General features: G+C 39.5%; 1 protein-coding gene across 8 annotated transcripts; it reads right to left on the reverse strand.

Annotated features, from left to right (window-relative positions):
* Positions 1–5,539: 5,539 nt before the first annotated feature.
* LOC115134605 (G protein pathway suppressor 2-like) lies at positions 5,540–21,231 on the reverse strand. Of its 8 annotated transcripts, XM_029668767.2 has the most exons (13): positions 21,023–21,231; positions 19,337–19,454; positions 18,994–19,103; positions 18,788–18,900; positions 18,418–18,497; positions 18,195–18,274; positions 17,726–17,903; positions 17,346–17,429; positions 17,071–17,147; positions 16,758–16,853; positions 16,397–16,480; positions 12,318–12,388; positions 5,540–5,889 (listed from the first exon to the last, which is right to left on the reverse strand). In XM_029668767.2, the coding sequence occupies exons 1-12, from the start codon at positions 21,026–21,028 to the stop codon at positions 12,359–12,361; spliced, it is 1,056 nt and encodes a 351-aa protein (XP_029524627.1). In that variant the 5' UTR covers positions 21,029–21,231; the 3' UTR covers positions 5,540–5,889; positions 12,318–12,358. The 8 variants fall into 8 exon arrangements, with proteins under 8 accessions (XP_029524627.1, XP_029524625.1, XP_029524624.1 ...); XM_029668765.2 differs by lacking the exon at positions 12,318–12,388 and having other exon boundaries at positions 18,195–18,271; positions 21,023–21,230; XM_029668764.2 differs by lacking the exon at positions 12,318–12,388 and having other exon boundaries at positions 21,023–21,230.
* Positions 21,232–21,371: the final 140 nt, after the last annotated feature.

A 21,371-nucleotide genomic window follows, 5' to 3' on the forward strand; every position in this document is an offset into this window, starting at 1 on the left:
CTCCACAATAAAATAAATTGTGGCCAACTTGAAAATAGGCTGCTGTGACATTTTTTACACTAAATCTATAATGACTCTATTAAACGTTTCCAATGGGTATCCTTGTGGTGTAGTTATCATCTAAAGTACCATGTGATTATAAAGCACATCCTTATACTGACTGTTTTGTCTCTATATACCCATAAAATGCATACAGGTATGACCCCCCTCCCCTCCATGTCATTAACATTTCAATTATTTCATACCTTATTTTATGTTGTATTATCAAGTTAACATATTAATTGCCTTATTTTGGTACCGGTACTCCTTGTATATGCCTCGTTATTGATTTTATTGTGTTACTTTTTGTTTTTTATTGAGCAAATATTTGTATTTGTTTTTAACTTTGCCTTGGTGGGAAATGAGCTCGTAAGTAAGCATTTCACAGTAAAGTCTACACCTGTCATACTCTGTGTATTTGACCAATAATCTTTCATTTTGCAACGATTGTTCCCTGATATTACAAAATTACATTTCATTCCCTCTATCCTCTTGACCCAAACAACCAATGCCAGTGACCACATTCAGATATGTCACGTGCACAGGGTCTCAGAGGTGTAGTTGCAGGGTACAGTGAAATACTTCAGCACTGAGCTTCAACAGTGCATCTGAGTGAAACAATAAAACATTGAATAATAATCATTTAGCTACCTCCCATAAGTGGTTATCATACCAGAATATGACCCTCATAATGATTTTCACCAAGGTCCATGTATAAAACTTTGCAACCCCAAAGTGGACCAATAACTCAAACTAATTTGAGATGTTTACAGTGACTCAAATTAAGAAGAAAATGTTTAACCATGTTTGTCCTTGTCCTGCATTGTGTAGTCCATATTTCGCTTTAAGTGTGTTTTATATGCATTTTCTGCTGTTAATTCAGAATCCATTCCGTTTCTGTATAATGTGAGCAATACAATCAAAGTCTATTGCTATTGATATCGTAAAAGTGTCCTAGTGGTTAGCTGCCTAATTGAATGACTGACTGACTTAATAGACTCCCGGTGATGACAACAATACAATTCTAGTGCTCCATTCCAAGATTATAGTTTATCGTTTTTAATTAGCTATCCATCATTTCTCATTGTCTGAAGATTCAAGCTGCACGTGTGAAAACACATTTTAATGACACTTTCTATCCACCAGATGGGGTTGTTTGTGAAAAAAGTACCTACTTTTCCAAAAACCCCATCTGTTAGATAAATCAATTAAAGCAATTGTCACGACTTTCCAAACCACAAATGCTGGATTAAAATATGTATTCAAAAAAGGAATTTATAAACTGTGAAGGAGGCAGCGGAAGAAGGACCAGGGTTGCACAACATTTGAGAGAAATAAGCTTTTTGTGCGTATGGAAAATGTCTGGGATCTTTTATTTCAGCTCATGAAACATGAGACCAACACTTTTACATGTTGTATTTATATTTTTGTTCAGTGTATATACATCCATGTGAAAACGTGCTACCAACTGAGACGTCATCGCTCAAGTTGATAATCCAACGTTTTGCGAATAGCTGGCTAGCAAATATCTAATGTAATCTTAAAGCTCCCTCTGCACTGTTTCTTTTGTCACTGATAGGCTGTACATTTACCTGCTTATTCCCTGACATTGTCCAAGTTCTGATTTCTCATCATTCTCCCTTCCTCCTCTGATGTATTCCACATTTCCCACTTCCTCACCAGACAGTAGCAACAAACTATTCAAAATGGTGCTAATTTCATTCATCAACAACTTTTTTTAAAGGGTAGACATTTACAGTATATATTTACAGATCATAGTCTAGCCCAAAACTAATGAGACCGTTTCAGCATGTAAAAGGTAACAGTAAAAAAAACAAATATAATTTTAGCAAACAGTGAAAAAGACAACATAAAATAACAAGAGTTGTGACGGAATAGATATGTAATAAGCATTTCAAAACAATACATTATACTATAGACCTGCTAAATTACTCACATCTAGCATAAAAAAAACATTTGAAACATAATTAACTAAAATAGTTCAGTATTTATTTCAAAATATGTAACAATTGTTTTTGAAGCAACTACTGTATGACTTGGTGAAGGTGTGGTAGAAAGGAGCTGTCTGTTGTACTCCCCCTCCTTCATCCTTGGTGCTCGTTCAACATAGCATTTTGGAGATGCCTGTGAACATCAACAGTCAAACATGTCACTCTGAACAGCACCATCTTTCTAACAAGGATTTAGATCAGTTGACAATTCAAAAAAATTCAGTCTAGTCCATGTTGATAATCGGTACAACATGAGACAGACCGCAAGATGTGACTTGTTGTAACACACAGACTTCTAGTTTTTTCAAATATTTCCAACTCACTACAAGTACGGTACTACGCTGGGAAACATATAGGCAACACTAAGAAGTTCTGTGATTCTTCTCCTATATGGCATAACTAAAACCTGCTGGCAAACAGTAAGCCTTTTGTGTGCCCATTGTGGGAAGATAAGGGTGTGCATACCTTGCAAGTCATGTATAATGATAAGGGGCTAATACCTTTCGAAGGACCTCAAACAAATGTATTCACTTCCAGGCATTTCATGGTTCCTTTACCTACAGTTAAGACCTTTGATAAAAGCTTATGGTGTACCATGGGATGCCCCGTTAACATCCCACAAAATGCTTACATGGATAGACCCTTCATTAACATCTAAAATTGTCTCTGCCACTTATGATTGGCTGCTGTCTGTTAAATGCTCTCCATTGGGTGCCAGTCTAGTATGGAACTGTGAAATGCAGGGATTGGGGCACGACCTAAACTGGGATACCATTTGGGGAAATGTATTTGTTTAAAAACCCAGCACACCAGCTCATACATTATATATATTATAAGCTAATACATAGAAGTTATGCAACCCCATTTAGACGTTTTAAGATGAAGCTGATTCCAACTCCAAGATGTGATAGATGCCATATGTGTCACGTTCTGACCTTAGTTATTTTATTATGTCTTTGTTTTAGTATGATCAGGGCGTGAGTTGGGTGGGTTGTCCATGTTAGTTTTTCTATGATTTGCTATTTCTGTGTTTGGCCTGGTATGGTTCTCAATCAGAGGCAGCTGTCAATCGTTGTCCCTGATTGAGAACCATATTTAGGTAGCATCAAGGCGGTGGCCCGTTCCTGTAGGTTCATGCTCTACAACATCCGCAGAGTACGACCCTGCCTCACACAGGAAGCGGCGCAGGTCCTAATCCAGGCACTTGTCATCTCCCGTCTGGATTACTGCAACTCGCTGTTGGCTGGGCTCCCTGCCTGTGCCATTAAACCCCTACAACTCATCCAGAATGCCGCAGCCCGTCTGGTGTTCAACCTTCCCAAGTTCTCTCACGTCACCCCGCTCCTCCGCTCTCTCCACTGGCTTCCAGTTGAAGCTCGCATCCGCTACAAGACCATGGTGCTTGCCTACGGAGCTGTGAGGGGAACGGCACCTCAGTACCTCCAGGCTCTGATCAGGCCCTACACCCAAACAAGGGCACTGCGTTCATCCACCTCTGGCCTGCTCGCCTCCCTACCACTGAGGAAGTACAGTTCCCGCTCAGCCCAGTCAAAACTGTTCGCTGCTCTGGCCCCCCAATGGTGGAACAAACTCCCTCACGACGCCAGGACAGCGGAGTCAATCACCACATTCCGGAGACACCTGAAACCCCACCTCTTTAAGGAATACCTAGGATAGGATAAAGTAATCCTTCTCACCCCCCCCCCTTAAAAGACCTAGATGCACTATTGTAAAGTGGCTGTTCCACTGGATGTCTTAAGGTGAAAGCACCAATTTGTAAGTCGCTCTGGATAAGAGCGTCTGCTAAATGACTTAAATGTTAAATGTAGCCTGTTTTCTATTGTGTTGCGTGGGTGATTGTTTTTAGTCTTTGTGTGTCTGCACCAGAAATAACTGTTTCGGTTGTTTCTTTCTTGTTTTGTTATTCAGTGTTCAGTTTTGATTATTATTAAAAATCATGAACACTTACCATGCTGCACCTTGGTCCTCACCTTCTTCCACCGACGACAGCCGTTACAATATGAATGCAGTTGGAGTACTAATGCACATGTTTTGGGAATGTCCTGTGGTGTCCCAGTTCTGGTAACATGTTTTTGGAATGTCCTGTGGTGTCCCAGTTCTGGTAACATGTTTTGGGAATGTCCTGTGGTGTTCCAGTTCTGGTAACATGTTTTGGGAATGTCCTGTGGTGTCACAGTTCTGGTAACATGTTTTGGGAATATTTCACCGGTCACCTGTTCCTTCCAGTTCTTTGCTGCCAATGACTGGAACTAACTACAAAAATCACTGAAGCTGGAGACTCATATCTCCCTCACTAACTTTAAGCACCAGCTGTCAGAGCAGGTCACAGATCACTGCACCTGTACATAGCCCATCTGTAAATAGCCCATCCAACTACCTCATCCCCATACTGTTATTTATTTTGCTCCTTTGCACTCCATTATCTCTACTTGCATATTCATCTCTGCACATCTATCACTCGTGTTTAATTACTATACTGTAATTATTTCACCACTATGGCCTATTTATTGCCTTATACCTCCCTCATCCTACCTAATTTACACACACTGTATATAGACTTGTTGTATTATTGTATGTTTGTTTATTCCATGTGTAACTCTGTGTTGTTGTGTGTCGCAGTGCTTTGCTTTATCTTGGCCTGGTCGCAGTTGTAAATGAGAACTTGTTCTCAACTAGCCTACCTGGTTAAATAAAGGGGAAATAAAAATAAATACAAGTAGGCTTGGGTGGTATACCGTATACCGGGGTATTTGGAAAAAGCCATGGGATTGTTTTTCAATACTGTTGAAAATATCTTTGAAGTTTTTCATTATTATGAAGCTTATCATAGGTCCCATAAACGTGTCAGAGTGTTTGTTTACAAGCACACAACGAGAGACCGGATTCTTGAGTCACTCACTGTTGTGCAGTATGTGTCAGGTGATCTAATTACAGTATGGAATTCACAACTAAATGTTTGCCAGCTAGATATAACAATTAAGTTGACTGTCTAAAATGTGCATTTGGTTTGCTAATTTAGTAGCGTGGCACAAACTGACTAGCATTTTTGATTTACTGGTATAGTTTAGGTCAGAAACTGAACAACATTTTTGCAATGCGCTCGTTAGCATTTAGTTCGCATTCACTTCCCTCCCACAGGTATCTTGTCACATGTTCCCTTGTAACACATCATACGCTTCTGCATTAAAAAAGTAAAATTTAAATAAAAGCCATTCCATGTTTAGTTTTCAAGTACAATTTAATAAAATTCAGTTGTAAACTTTTTTAATTCAAAAAGTTTAGAAAATTATGGCTTCCACAAATATGTTTATGTGAATGGAAGAGGAATGTTCTTCCTTGCAAATTATCATTTTCTCCATGGACCTTGAGAAGGGTTTACATTTGAATCATTTAAAATTAGTTACATAAGATTAAAATAAGAGTATTTTAAGAGGCTTTTATTATCAGTAAAAAAGTGAGGAGCAACAGAGCTTTTAAGATTGGTTTAATTTGGTAATACATCAACAATGTAAACAGCACCATTGTTCTGAATATACAAATTCTCTCATGTGTTGTCATGATTGATTCTACTGAAATACTGATACAGGGGGAAAAAACATGCTTATATGTACTGACAGTACAGTCTTTTGGCAGAAGAATCTACATTGATGTACTATGTCAGCAGTTGAAGACAAACTGTGTGGAGAATGATGCCCTTCAGTAATTGCTGGTGGTGGGTGTGGCTAGTTTACTTGTTGTGGTAGAACCTCTGTCCTGATTGGCTGTGGGAGAGGTAGGCATGCCGAGGGGTAGGTTGAGGAGAGCTCTGAAACGTTGTCTGTAAAATTGAAACAAAAGAGCATGAACAGATAATTTGGAAACATCATACTATATAAGTAGAATCTAGTTTTCTAAGTATCACTTCCAACTAAACATGAGAATATATAATATGAGTATATACTTGAGTCAGTCAAATCAAAACTAGGGTGCCTCTAGCCCAGGGTTATTCAATTACTGCAGGGGGTCCATGAAAATATATAAAATAAGTGGAAAAATATGTTGTTTATTTCAATATTTTAATGAATATCGCTAGCAACAGTTGACTAAACCAATTTTGATTTACATACCATAGAGTGGAAAAGGGGAATATCTTCATTTTAATTTCTCAACTCCTAATATTGAACTAATTACAGTAATTGGAGCTAATTACATTCACTGGAGCTAATTACACTCCCTGGAGTATCTGACATAGGCTTTGAAAAAGCACCCGCGAGTACCAGTCGTGGCAAGTGACACTGGCTACTGGCAAGCTTTCTTGACTTGGACATTCATTTTTGCAAAACCATTGTTAACCTTTGTTTAACCAGCTGCTATTGGCAAACATGTTTGGAGTAGGGCTGGCACAATTATCGTATAATAGTCATCATAATCGCTTATTTGAGAAGGGGGGATTAAACTTTATATTCAAGTAGCTATAGTTTATGCAATATCAGTTTTGACATGAAGTGGGTAAAGTAATACTTAAACGAGCAGAATGGCAGTTTGGAGTGGAAGCTTCATTTCCAGAAGATCTAAGCGGTCAAAACCATCTGTTTTTAAGACAGGGGTGTGAATGCTGTGTTCGATTCAATAGGTATGTCGTAGTTCGTTGTGGGCGAAATTACAAGATTATGTTATAATACTGTTATTGCATCCAATGGTTGTTTTATGGAGTAGAATAGGGATTTTAGAACACTCCTCTGTGCGTGGTCTTCCAAGTTGGGCCTCTGGGGGCTTAATGCGGACAGTGGATTTACCATGCCTTCGGTGATAAAGCCTAAAAAACGCATTCCATAGCATGAGTTGGTGTTTGTGTGCCGGGCGGTACCAGGGTGGAGGTGGCTCGGGTATGGATATGCCATTTGCGGGCAACCAAAAGTCCAGATCCATGGTACTGGGTTTGATGACCGTAGGACTGGTGAGGTTAATGTATTGAACGAAGAACTAGAGTGCAGATGATGCCTTGCGAGGGCATCTGGCTTGGTGAAGTTCAAATTATAACATGTAATGTTTTGATTAAATGTTTTGATAAATGAGGTAAACAGGTATGCCCTAGGGTTACTATTGTTAGAGGCTATTGTGAGTGTTTTGTTTTGGAAACACTAATTAGGCAATATTTTGATAATGGTATGGGTTTCCCTGTTCACATAGGGATTGAAATCTAAAAAAACAGCGCTAACCGGTTTTCCTTGTCCGTCTCATTCACCTCTATCATTTATTTGTGTTCTGTGAATGTGATAGGAGAGTGTGTGAGGGTAGAAATAAGTGTTAATCTTACATTTGGATAATAAGATATAGAAATCTGCTAAATAAGATGATTGAAATTTGGATAATAAGTCTTGATATAACGTTATCTTGGGGTTCCGTCCATCACTGCCCATCATAGAATATCAAGAGTGGTATTGAGAGAGGGATGTCATTTTAGATAGTTGCAGCAAGTCTATAGTTTCTGGGAGGCTAGACTTTGCCATGATTTCTGGGAAGCTAGAGAACCATCTAGGATTCCATGACCGGGCAGGGCATTGTCCGGGAAACTTTTTTTTTTCCACTGGGAGAATGTTTGCTGAGCCAATGGATTGGTTGATGTGAGTACCTAAGAATTTCTAACGTTCCATATTGATTCTGTGAAGATGTGAAAATATGACAAATGGTATGCGTGCATAATGGATTACTAGAGATTTGATGAAGTAACGATGGAACTAAACGATAATAATATACTAACTTGCGCACCCAGACGTAGACGTAGGTCAGGGTTGGGAAAATAATAGATTTTTCTGAGATGGTCCCTTTTATGGATCATTTGATGAAGATGAGGTTTAAGCATTATTAAACTGTCTACAAAGTCAGGGCAATTGTCTCAGAAACTGGATTGGAGTGTGTCCACTTTTGGTTAACTCACCCTAACGATGTTGCTATGAAACGCTTATGGGATTGTCTCAGTCCAGGTACTACATTTAAAATAAAACTGCCCATATTGCCTGAAAATGTGTTTATTTTTTTTGTAGTCTAAGAGGAGTTAATTATCGTATAAACCCTTTTCACATAGAGTTAGAGCGAATTAATGTGGAAAATCAACGTAACTTACAACGTAGCACAAAGCCTAACTTAGGGTTTTCCGTCAAACTAATTATCATTACAGATCGAATGTGATGTAATGAAGTAATTTAAAAACGTCGCATGAGAAAATGTAATCCACTTTTATTACAAGGCGCAAGATCTGGTTTTACATCTGTGTCAGATGTCGATTTCATTTGTTTGACTGCTATGATGGTAAATAAATCCCTTTTGCGCATGTGAAAATCTCTGCGGAGAAACACTTGGAGGACCTTTCATGCCATTTCTGGTAATTGTCTTTATTGTGTGCCAAGATGTTAACTTCTTCGGGCTAGGGGGCAGTACTCGGAAGTGGAATGAGGTGCCTAAAGTAAACTGCCTGTTACTAAGGCCCAGAAGCTAGGATATGCATATAATTGGTAGTATTGGATAGAAAACGCTCTAACGTTTCCAAAACTGTTAAAAATAATGTCTGTGAGTATAACAGAACTGATATGGCAGGTGAAAACCCGAGGACAATCCATCCAGAAATTTGTTTTTTTCAGCTCACCCCTGATTACTATGGTTGTCAATGGGAATATAAAAGGAAGACCTCCCAGATTGCAGTTCCTAGGGCTTCCACTAAATGTCAACCGTCTTTAGAAAGAGTTTCAGGCTTGTTTTTTGAAAATTGAGCTAGAATTTGTAGTTTTAGAAAGCAGATCCCATTTTGGCTGTAGTGTTTGTAGGGCATTCCGGTGAGTGAGCGTACTTCGCTATTTATCTCCGGTAATGGTCTCCAGGATTCTCCATCTTAAATTTTATAGTTTATTTACATATTAGGGTACCTGAGGATTGATTAGAATTTATATGTTTGGAAGACGTTAATTGGTAACTTACAGGATTCATTTGTATGCATTTTGAACAAGGGAAACCGGTGGATTACTGAGTCAAGCGCGCCAATGACTTTTTTGGGATATAAAGGACGTTATAGAACAAAAGGATGAAGATCTTCAAAGGTAAGTGATTTATTTTATCGCTATTTCTGCCTCTGCTTGGTTGGAAATGTATGTAATGATTTTGTGTGCGGGGCGCTGTCCTTAGATAATCGCATGGTGTGCTTTCGCCGTAAAGCCTTTTTGAAATCTGACAAAGCGGCTGGATTAACAAGAAGTTAAACTTTAAAATTAAAATGATGTATGGTACTTGTATTTTTATGAATGTTTAATATTACAATTTTTGTCATTTGAATTTCGCGCTCTGAAATTTCACCGGATGTTGTCGAGGTGAGAAGCTAGCGTCCCAATGATCCGTAAGAAGTTAAGACTACTTTAATTGGATTATTTGCAGGATTTACTTCATCATTTCAATAGCATTAGGCTTACAATCCTGACTCAGTTACACCAGCTCTGTCAGGAGGAATGGGCCAAAATTCACCCAACTTATTGTGGGAAGCTTGTGGAAGGCTACCCAAAATGCTTGACCCAAGTTAACCTCTTATGCAAGGGGGCAGTATTTTCACGTCCGGATGAAAAGTGTGCCCAACGTAAACTGCCTGTTACTCAGGCCCAGAAGCTAGAATGTGCATATAATTAGGAGATTTCGATAGAAAACAATAAAGTTTCCAAAACTGTTAAAATAATCTCTGAGTATAACAGAACTCATATGGCAGGCAAAAACCTGAGAAAAATCCAACCAAGAAGTGGGAAATCAGAGGTTTGTAGTTTTTCAAGTGATTACCTATCCAATATCCAGTGTAAATAGGGTCAGATTGCAATTACTAAGGCTTCCAGTAGATGTCAACAGTCTTTAGAAAGTTGTTTCAGGCTTCTATTGTGAAAGGGGAGTGAATAAGAGCTGTTTCAACAATTGGTCAGGCTGAAAGACTTTAGTTTAGTCTTGCACGCGGCCGTGAGCGCGAGCTCCGTTCCCTTTCCTTTCTAATGACAACGGAATTGTCCGGTTGGAATATTATTGAAGATTCATGATAAAAACATCCTAAAGATTGATTAAATACATCGTTTGAGATGTTTCTACGAACTTTAATGGAACTTTTTTGACTTTTCGGCTGGACTTAGTGCCCACGCTTTGTGCATTTGGATTAGTGAACTAAACGCGCGAACAAAAAGGAGGTATTTGGACATAAATGATGGACTTTATTGAAAGAAAAAAAACATTTGTGGAACTGGGATTGCTGGGAGTGCATTCCAATGAAGATCAAAGGTAAGTGAATATTTATAACGCTATTTCTGACTTTTGTTGACTCCACAACTTGGCGGGTATCTGCATGGCTTGTTTTGGTGGCTGAGCGCTGTACTCAGATTATCGCATGGTGTGCTTTCGCCGTAAATCTTTTTTGAAATCTGACAGTGGTTGCATTAACTTCATATGGCTGCAGGGGCAGTATTGAGTAGCTTGGATGAAAAGGTGCCCATTGTAAATGGCCAGCTCCTCAGTCGCAGTTGCTAATATATGCATATTATCATTAGTATTGGATAGAAAACACTAAAGTTTCCAAAACTGTCAAAATATTGTCTGTGAGTATAACAGAACTGATATTGCAGGCGAAACCCTGAGGAAAATCAAAACAGAAAGTGGCTTCTATTTTGAAAACTCCATGTTCCATAGCCTCCCTTTGCTGGATTTAAAGGGATATGGACCAGATTCATTTTCCTATCGCTTCCTCAAGGTGTCAACAGTCTTCATACATAGTTTCAGGCTTTTATTTTGAAAAATGAGCCAGAACGATAACATCGTGTCAATTGGTCACATGAGTTTTGCTCGCGCAACAGAGTTTGGATAGGTATTGCTTTTCCCTCTCCTACTGTGAAAGACATTTGCAGTTGATATATTATCGATTATATATTTTAAAAACAACCTGAGGATTGATTATAAAAAAACGTTTTACATGATTCTGTGGATTTTATGGAAACTATTTGGAATTTTCGTCTGCGTTGTCGTGACCGCTCTTTCCTGTGGATTTCTGAACATAACGCGTCAAACAAACAGAGGTATTTTGGATATAAAAATAATCTTTATGGAACAAAAGGAACATTTGTTGTGTAACTGGGAGTCTCGTGAGTGAAAACATCCGAAGATCATCGAAGGTAAACTTGATTGCTTTTCTGATTTTCGTGACCAAGCTTCCTGATGCTAAGTGTACTTAATGTTTTGTTGTGCGATCGATAAACTTACACAAACGCTTGGATTGCTTTCGCTGTAAAGCATAATATCAAAATCTGACTCGACAGGTGGATTAACAAAAGGCTAAGCTGTACTATATTTGTAGTAATAATTATTGAATGTAGCGCTATGCTATTTAGCGGTTGTTGATTACACTTATCCCGATAGGGGGAATGCAGCCATAACAAGTTAAGGAGAAGTTTCTCTATTCCCATGTAGAACACTTGTATCTTTCATCAAAGTTTATGATGAGTATTTCTGTAAATTGACGTGGCTCTCTGCAAATTCACCAGATGTTTTGGAGGCAAAACATTACTGAACATAATGCGAGATTTTTGGATATAAATATGAACTTTACCGAACAAAACATATATATATTGTGTAACATGAAGTCCTATGAGTGCCATCTGATGAAGATCATCAAAGGTTAGTGATTAATTTTCTCTATTTCTGCTTTTTGTGACTCCTCTCTTTGGCTGGAAAATTTAGTTTTTTTGTGACTAGGAGCTGACCTAACATAATGGTATGCTTTCGCCGTAAAGCCTTTCTGAAATCGGGCACAGTGGTTGGATTAACAAGAAGTTTATCTTTAAAATGGTGTATAAGACTTGCATGTTTCAGGAATTTTAATTATGAGATTTCTGTTGTTTGAATTTGGCGCACTGCAATTTCACTGGTTGTTGTCAAAAGTAGTAACAAATGTAAAGGCAATGCTACCAAATACTAATTGAGTGAATGTATGTAAACTTCTGACCCAATGGGAATGTGATGAAAGAAATAAGCTGAAATAAATCATTCACTCTACTATTATTCTGACATTTCACATTCTTAAAATAAAGTGGTGATCCTAACTGACCTAAAACAGGGAATTGTTACTAGGATTAAATGTCAGGAATTGTTCAAATCTGAGTTTAAATGCATTTGACTATGGTGTATGTAAACGTCCGACTTCAACTGTATATGAAGGAGTGTATTGTCGTGTTGTTTGTTCTGTTTTGATACAAATCTCACCAGATTGGGTCTGCTGGATTGTTGGGATTTCTCCCGATGGGTTAGAGGTCTAACTTCCCGATCCTGTGGCTCTGCGATGAGGGGAGCATAAGCCAATTTGAAAAAATGGTTTCAACAGAATGTGTTATTCTCTGACAAGTTTTTAGAAATGTGTATTAAGAATAATTGGTGAAAGTAATAGTTTGTCATAATAATCAATGCTTGTCTGGATTTCCTGAATCAGAAATTAACTGAACTAAACTGTTGTTCTGATCTGTCCTCTCTTGATGCATGGCAGGGATCATTTGGCAGAGAACGGTGTGAACCCCCTCTAACTGGCTGAAGAAGAGCGACAAAGGTGTTCAATACGGCCCTGTCTACACCATTTCTACCGAGAGACCTGAGTCCGAGCCAGCAACCGGTGGACAGCATCCAATCGAAGCTATCAACTGTTTTTTTTCTCTCATGCCTTCTCTCGGGAGTGTGACAGGAGTCCACATGAAGTGAGTATGGGGAGAGATCTGTTCCGAAGCTTATCTTATGTTGCTGGTATACTGGTTGACAAATGGACAAGACATAATGGGTGGTGAAGGTGGTGGCGGCCCAGGTGAGATATTGAAATTGGGACATTATCATGGGCCATCCACTTTGAACTGTAAAGCTATCTGAAGAATGTGAAGAGATGCCGGAGGGAGGGGGGGGTTGGTCAACAGTGCCCATAATTGATTGACTTGTCTTAAAAGTTGTTTATTTTGGGGAATCAGGTTGATTAAGGTCAACACACTGCCAAATGTATAGTCATTTCGATTAACAATGCATTAAGATACTGATCTGTAATAATAATCATGATAACTTAATACTAGAATTATAGGGTAATTATACTGCATGTTAATATATGTACATTCTGCCAATGTTGATGTGTGTTAAATTGAGGGTTAAGTTTGAGTGATGTCAAATGTCAATCAATGAGCAATCTCATTCTAAAAATGGGTCGGATAATTGGGTTTTGATTACGATTTGGAAACTGAATGATTTTTAAAACTGACTGAGTTTAGCATGTTAATAACTATGAGTGAAGAAATGTATGTATTATGGATTGATTGTTGTTGTTGTTGTTGTTGTGTACTAGCATGCCCAGATCCTGAGACTGAACGTGTCCCTAATCTATTTGATCTATAGGTATTGCCTTATAAATAGTGGAATCATGTTGCTTGTCCTGGGTCATGTTCATTAGGCACCAACGCAATACATTTTACTTAAACCAGGATTCACTACCTGGATTTGTCCAACAAAATATGCTTATTTTAGTTTCTGGGATGGAAATAGTTATTTCCACTATGCTGACCAAGGTAAGTATGCTCAGTATCAACATGAAAAATGTACTCTGATTTAGATTGCTGATCATTTCTTAACAATATTAATGTTTATATAATTCCCAATGAAGGATCATTTTATGTCAAGGTTAAAAGGCTCAACGAATCAATTTACAATAGTAGTATTTTTTGTATTTATTTTATTTGACCTTTATTTAACTAGACAAGTCAGTTAAGAACAAATTCTTATTTTCAATGACGGCCTAGGAACAGTGGGTTAACTGCCTTGGTCAGGAGCAGTATACTAGCGCAAGGAGGTGTTTTTCTACACGTTTTGAGTTAAAGGTTGTTTGATGACCTATTTGTTTTCTACATGTGAATTAATGTTTTAAAAGCTTGTAATTTACTTTTAGGTTGAGAAATTACAAGATTATGTTATAATACTGTTATTGCATCAAATGGTTGTTTTATGGAGTAGAATAGGGATTTTAGAACACTCATCTGTGCGTGGTCTTCTGAGTTGGGCCTCTGGGGGATTAATGCTGACAGTGGATTTACCATGCCTTTGGTGATAAAAGCCCAAAACCGCATTCCATAACATGAGTTGGTGTTTGTGTGCCAGGAGGTACCAGGGTGAGGATGGCTCGGGTATGGATAATGATGAGGGGAACCTTCTTTTGGGGGCCAGACCCTGGTTTCCACACACTGAAAACGGTCTTTACAGCAGATACTGTCTGCTGTGAATTATTAGTATCTTTCATACAAATCCTAACCTTGTGACCCATTCCATGCATCTGCTGTTTGTCATGAACATTCAGAAGGATGTACTTTGCTATAAAATGCTGTGGCTCAAATCCGCTCGTTGGGCTCTCAACGAATCATCTAGGGTAGTTCGTTGACCAGCTTCATTATTTCAATAACGAATCGATGTTAAGAAGTTTTGAATAAAGTAATATCCTGATTGGTGATTGTGATCGTCTCTTCTCATTATTGATTATTATTTCCACGACAAGTTGTATTCATTAGGTATGTCTTTCAAAGATGCAATACAATTTAAACATTTTGTTTTACCAAAATGTCAATAGCGGTGTTCGAATACTCATACTAACCGCACTAACCATACTAATTATGACGTGACTTGAGTATAAGGTATGCTTATTGGTCATAGTATAGATATAGTTAGTAGGCCAAAAGTTCTAGGATGTCGTACTACATTTGCCAAAATATGAAGTACACACGCAGAAGACACTATTTCCGTACTTTCAGGCCCATAATGCAATTCTTCAGGAAATGGGCATGGCTTCACATCGTTTCCAGATTTGAAGAAAACATGCAGTCGAAGTACAACCACAGAGGATACAAATTCATTGCTTTAACTAATTATGACAAATGTTAAGAAACTGTGGAGCAATGTAATAAAGTAATGACTTTTCAAATAAGTTACCTTACACGTTATGTTGGCTGACAATTTGTTAGCTAAGCTGTCCATACAAACAACCTAGCATATCATTACAGTAGTATGTACTGGTATGTTCTTAGCGAGCTTCCTAACGTTAGTTGGCTACATCAAACTTGCCAGTATATTAACCATAGACTAACTAACCAACGTTTACTGACTTCATTATTCCTGTCATTCTTAGCTTAATAAATGGTATAGTGGTTGCGCGTGTCGTTGCGCGTTCACAATGGACATCCGGGTGCTTTCGTAAATTCGCTCTGGCCATCTACTCCAATTTCAGAGCACTCTCATCTGAGTGTACTAGACAGTGCAGAATAATGAATTTACGAACGCTCAACACCCCTTGAATATGGCCGGTGTCAGTAAACGTCGACAAAAAAGCACAATTAAATTGTTGACAGCAGCACAGTCACAGCCACAAACGCTCTGGATAACATGAAAACTGCCTAACCAACTCTGCTAGGGCGAGTGAAATTTTCAGAATGGTCTCACTTGTGTCTGGAAGTAGCTAGCCAACGTTAGCTTGGGTGCTTGACTGCCTTTGTAAGGTCAGAACAGTCAAATCAACCCGACTCCTCAGCCCGAGCGAACCGCTCTGAATTTACAAAAGGAGAACATTCTGAATTTACGAGCGCACTCTGGAACTCCAGATTGAATTTAAGAACACACCAGAAGTCGTAAAATGTCTAACTAGTCATTTGTTATGCTAACTAGCAACAGCATCAACTTCCAGGTAGACATGCAAAGAGCTAGTACGCTCAACTGAAAGCATACTGTTCGTTTACAGTATACTAAAATGAACTAATAGTACATAGTATGTAGTATATACTCATTAAGTATGTAGTATACAGTATGTTAGTATGGGTATTCGAACACAGCTAGCATCTGTGGTCATTTGCATGACAATCGTTACACTAAATTGCATAATCGTCCCAGCCCTAGCTTGGAGTTAACTTTCTAACTAATAGGCTATATTAGAGATCACACTTCTCCAATTATAATGTGGGGAGGTCAAAATAATGAAAAGCTATCGACCAAATCTATTCATTTTAACATGTTGATTACATGTCCTTGCCATTATTCACAAGACAAGCAATGGGTCACCGGTTTGCCTGGGCAAGAAAAGATTGAAGGCCCCTGCTTTAGTCTAAAATAGTGATGAATACGCTAAACCATGTCACTACACAACTGGTGTTGATTTTCATGACGTATTCATTGTATTTCGTCGAGGCCATTATCATTGGCCATTTGATCTATCCGGCAGCACCAAGGCTGTATATAAGGGGTTGTGCTGCTCAGATGTGGGTGATGTCTGATAGGATACTCACTGGGTGAGCCTGCTGTGGAGGTGTTCCATGGGTAAAGCTTCCCGGAGAGGCTGGACGGGGGGGATGGGCATACGGTAAGCCAGACTATTCACAAAGAACAGGAGGCGCAGGAAAAGATGAGGTTATGAATTTAACAAAGCTGACCGACTTCGTAACCCTGTGGTGTGTTTCATACCATAGAAGGAAGAGAGCAATGCATAAAGCAGGGTTGTGTTCATTAGGCACAAAACTGAAAAAAGTGGAGTGTAATGGAGAAGTACTAACTGAATGCTTCCAATAAGAAAGACTTGTTTTGGTTTTTCCTTGCAAAACGTTTTGCTGCGTGCCCTAACGAACATGACCCAGGGTAGGTGGGCTTTACCTTGGCAGCGGGGATCTGCACTGCGAGGGAGGGGGTAGGCAGCAGGCCTGCAGCACAGGCATGAAGTGTCTGAGAGTGCATGGGCCGTAGAGTACTCTGAAGCCACCACAAAAACACAGCAGAAAAAGATTAAGGGCCAGTTACGTGCAAGATAACCACAGATGACCCGCTCACAAACTGAAATACAGTACACTGCTTGTGATCAACCTCTTAAATGCATTGTTTAAACACTATGGTTTATAACACTGTTATATAACCATATCATCCCGTGTCATGCCATTTTGCCAGTCGATATGGGGCCCAATGAACTTACAGAGTCAGTGAAACCAGATTGTTGATTAGCATGTTCAAGCTGCTTCTGTAGAGGGATCCCAGCACTGGGGATTAATCCTGGGGACAAAAAAGATAAAATGGTGAACGGAGAAAAAATTGAGTGAAGCATGAGAGTAGTAAGTGAGTAGTAAAGTCAGCACACCCATCCCAGTGTCATTACGCATAAACCTTATATGAAATATGCCACAATCCCAAGTGTGAGGCCTACAACAACCTATAGACATTATTAGACACAGACACACAGGTGTAAGGTACCTGGCTGAGAGGTAAAGTGGCTGTGTACAGCGTAGCCCTGCTGCTGGTGAGGCAGGTACTGCATGGCCTGGAATGCTGAGGCACCTGGACGGGGACGGCATTAAGGAGCGGTTTATGAGTGAAGCACGCAAACAAACAGCATACACAATAAACTTCTCATTCTCATAATGACCACAACATGGTCACCTTGAAAAACAACACAAACCCGACTGCTCCCATATCTGTTTGTCAAACATGTGTGGCTTTAACAATGACCATAGGAATTGGCAAACCAGAACAAAAAGATCTGGGACCAAGCTACCAGATACACATTATATTAGGCTTTCAATGTCACATAGACAACACGTCTCTCAAATAACAATTAAACTGAAAGTGGTTACCTCTGAGCTGCGAGCTGCTGGCGTAGCTGACAGGGACATGCTGGCTGGTGGCGAAGGGAGAGGAGTGCTGTGCCTGGGTGAGCTGGCCGTAGGGGCCATGGGCTGCCTGGCTGGCTGAATACTGCCCATGCTCGGAGCCCACGGAGCTCATCCCTGGCTGGCTCTGGTAGTGACGCCCCTGTCAAGTAACATACAGGACACGTTTTCACACACATTCAATGTACTATAAGTCGCCTTGGATAAAAGGGTCTACTAAATTCCATATACTATTAGTAGATTACATTCAGGCCAGACCTAAATTAAGTATAGAACACTTTATAAAATCAGGGCATATTGGGTCCCCATTAGTCAGTCCTCAAGCCACTGAAGTCCTAATTATAATCAACAGGAACAAGTGCCTGCTACATACACGGAGGGGCTTGAGGCCAAATACTGGAAACCCTAGTATTTATGAAATCTGCTCACTCACAGGAAGGACAGGGGACTGGAAGAGCTGTTTACTGCGTTCTCCAAGCAGAGCAGCAGAGCGGCCATGACTCACTTGACCTGCTGATCATTGATATAGAGAGGAGGGTAACATGGAGAGAAAGATACACAGAGGGAGAGAGGGAGGCTGGTAATGTGCATAGTACAACTAACAGTATGTGTGTATAGACAATTACGCTTGTATTATATCAATCAGTGTGAATTACCTTGCATGCTGAGCAGATGTTGTCCTGAGTGGATAGCCATGCTGGGCTGGTACGTAGCAGATGTCAGGGTTGTCATGTCACTACAAGAAAACATTGGGGAAAGAAAGTAAGATCTTGTCCATAGTCACAATGTGTGAGTATAGTAACAATGTTAATGCTAGTTTATCAGCAAATAGGACTGACTTTCATATCAAACGCCAATAACATACGTAGGTTGCTGGGGAATGTGTTAGCCTGGTGGTGCCAGATCTGTATGTGCTGTATATATGTGCTTTCAACAACAACCATAGATGTTTGCAAAACAGCCCCTGCAGATCTGGGACCACCAGGCTAGGGATAAGTGATTTTTCAAGACCTCCAGAGCCTTTACCTCTGTTCTTTCCTCCGTCTCTTCTCCTCCTCATGGAGCACTTTCTTCAACTGGAGGAAGAGCTGGTGTTTCTCTTCTTGTAGCCCCTGTAGCTTCTCCCCCATCTTCATGATCTAAGGGAGAGAAAGAGGGACAAAAATAAAGAGGAGTTAAGTAAGAGGAACCCCGAAAGAGAGAGTGAGGCACTAAAGAGCTCAATAACTCACCTGCTCTTTCGTCTCATCTAAAGACATTCTCTCTTCCACCTCTTTCTTTCTCTTCCTTTCCTCCTCCTCCTTCTGCTTCTGCTCCATCATTTTGTCTACTTCTTCCTCCTCTGTGACACAATGTTGGGTGAGAGGGTTACAGAACAGGAAAGGGGGATACCTAGTCAGTTGTACAACAATGCATTCAACTGAAATGTGGATTCTGCATTTAACCCAACCCCTCTGAATACGGGGAACAGTGGGTTAACTGCCTTGCTCAGGAGCTGATATCAGCGTGTTACCTGCAACTTTGTTGGAGTTTGCAAACTACCAGTGTCATTGGGTAGAGAGGGTTCTTTCTTACCTTGTCTCTTGCGGTCTCGCTCTCGCATGATGTGTTTGTGCAGGGCGCGTGCCATGGAATTGGACAGTTTGGGCCTCTCGAGTAGAGCAGGCATGATGGTAGGAATTGGTGGGGCCAGCTAAGAACAGACAGATTGACACAGGATGAAAGTGAGCACAATAATCACCACTGACAAATTGTATGTTTACATCCATTTACCTACCACAGTCCGTCATTAATCAAACAACAATACAATGCTCAATCAGGCTGTTATGATAAAGTCCCTAATAATTAGATCACAACAGCAGAAATGGAGCGAGAGTTTAGGACTACAAGGTTCTATCTGGAAAATTGATTGGGATAACTGGCTTTAACGTTCCGACCCATCTTTGGTTTCAACAGTTTATGCAATTTTTTATACTGTATTAATTTGACCTTAACATTAATTAGGGGTATTTAGAGTACTATATAGGTTGAACATTGAACAGAACAAGGCATGTCAATAACTCAATTTAGACAAAAATGCTGATATAACTATAAAGTCCCGAACTCTCGAAACTTTAACCTACATTATAATAATATATTCAGTTAGCTAGCCATGTCCAGAGCCAGCTAAAATATGTCTGACTAGATTCAACTGTCAGTAGCTACACTTTGAAAAAGCGGTGATATGTGAACACTTCCATGCAGCAGTTACACAGTAGTATAAATAATAGTGCTGAGAATTTGAGACCAACCTTCACGTGACGATACGTCAATTCCCAACTTGGAAGACAACACTTCTTCTAGATTCTAATATCTTCTATATTTCAATGTCTAGTAACAGGGGGTTTGTTTGAATTTAGAAAGTGCTTGGTTATTATATTAAATAATTGTTTTGCTCCATTAAGTAATCCAACAATGCATACGCCACCATCTTGTCTATTTAAAATCATCTGTCATCGATTGAGACAGGTGGGTGTCCCACCCCAAAGTGCTGCATGTCATGACACTAACCTGTCTCGATCAACGATCAGATTTGGCATAGAAAATATGGCTGTGTACACATTGTTGGATTACGAAATGGAGCAACATATTTAATAATAGAGTATTTTCTCAATTCAAACGAACTCCCTGCAACTAGACATGGAAGTCTAGAAGACCTGTTGCGTCTTCCAAGTCAGGAATTTAAGCAGCTGAGAAACGCTCAACTGTGTTCTCTTATATCGACGCAGAGTTGAGAATTGATGACTGGACGTGTTTATTAAAAGTATTAATTTCATCACCCCACGGAAGGACTGCAGTTGTACCGGACAAACGGGAAACTCTTAGGCCTACCTGTACCGCTATCAAAAAATCATAATCACATCCTCGATCTACCCTATTTAAGTCTAATAATGACCAATTATAACGTTAGTCAATAATACATTCGTCTAAATTGTATCGCTAGTTAGCTGCCACTGGCTAACAACTCGTTAGAAATATTACGTGTTAGCTAGCTTGTATTACTTACAAGCTGGCTATGTTACCCTGTAGGTAATCTCACACTGGCAGTTTAGCATTAACTAGCTATATTGATTTGAAAAGTCAGTGATCTGTCTACTTTTAAATAACATACGCAAAGGCTGACTATAGTGAGCTAGCTAGCTAAACACATTTGCAAAGCAAATCCCGATTTAGCATCAATAATTCAACGACAGTTTAGCTAGCTAGCTAAACTGCACATACTCGCATATCTAGCAGTCTTGCAATACAATTGCGTGGAATCCTCTCAAAACGCACTTTTTCCTTGTCAGAAAATATGTCTTTGTTAGGCTGGTTTGCAGGTAAAATGTTAAAAAGCCCAATGTTGACACAAGTTGGGTGTATTCACTAGGAACCCAAACTGAACAAAACGGAAGAGGTCTTCTTCTATGGTGTTGTAGCGGTCCGCAAACACACGTTAAAGGTGCATGACCCCTTCTTCTTCTTCTTTGAGGTTTTAACGGCGGTTGGCATCCAAATTGTTGCATGACCGCCACCTACTAGACTGGAGTACCTTTATACTTTGCTATAAAAAATAAAAATAAACAAATAC

The sequence above is a fragment of the Oncorhynchus nerka genome, linkage group LG9a (genome assembly GCF_034236695.1).
Source record: "Oncorhynchus nerka isolate Pitt River linkage group LG9a, Oner_Uvic_2.0, whole genome shotgun sequence".
NCBI classification, from domain to species: Eukaryota; Metazoa; Chordata; class Actinopteri; order Salmoniformes; family Salmonidae; genus Oncorhynchus; species Oncorhynchus nerka.

Excerpts from the sequence above, each read along its gene's own strand:
- LOC115134605 (XM_029668764.2), bottom strand. Across the intron at positions 17,430-17,725 it reads CAGCAGCTCGCAGCTCAGAG|GTGCCTCAGCATTCCAGGCC; the intron begins GTAACCACTTTC and ends GTCCCCGTCCAG. Across the intron at positions 16,481-16,757 it reads TGCAGATCCCCGCTGCCAAG|TCTGGCTTACCGTATGCCCA; the intron begins GTAAAGCCCACC and ends CTTTGTGAATAG.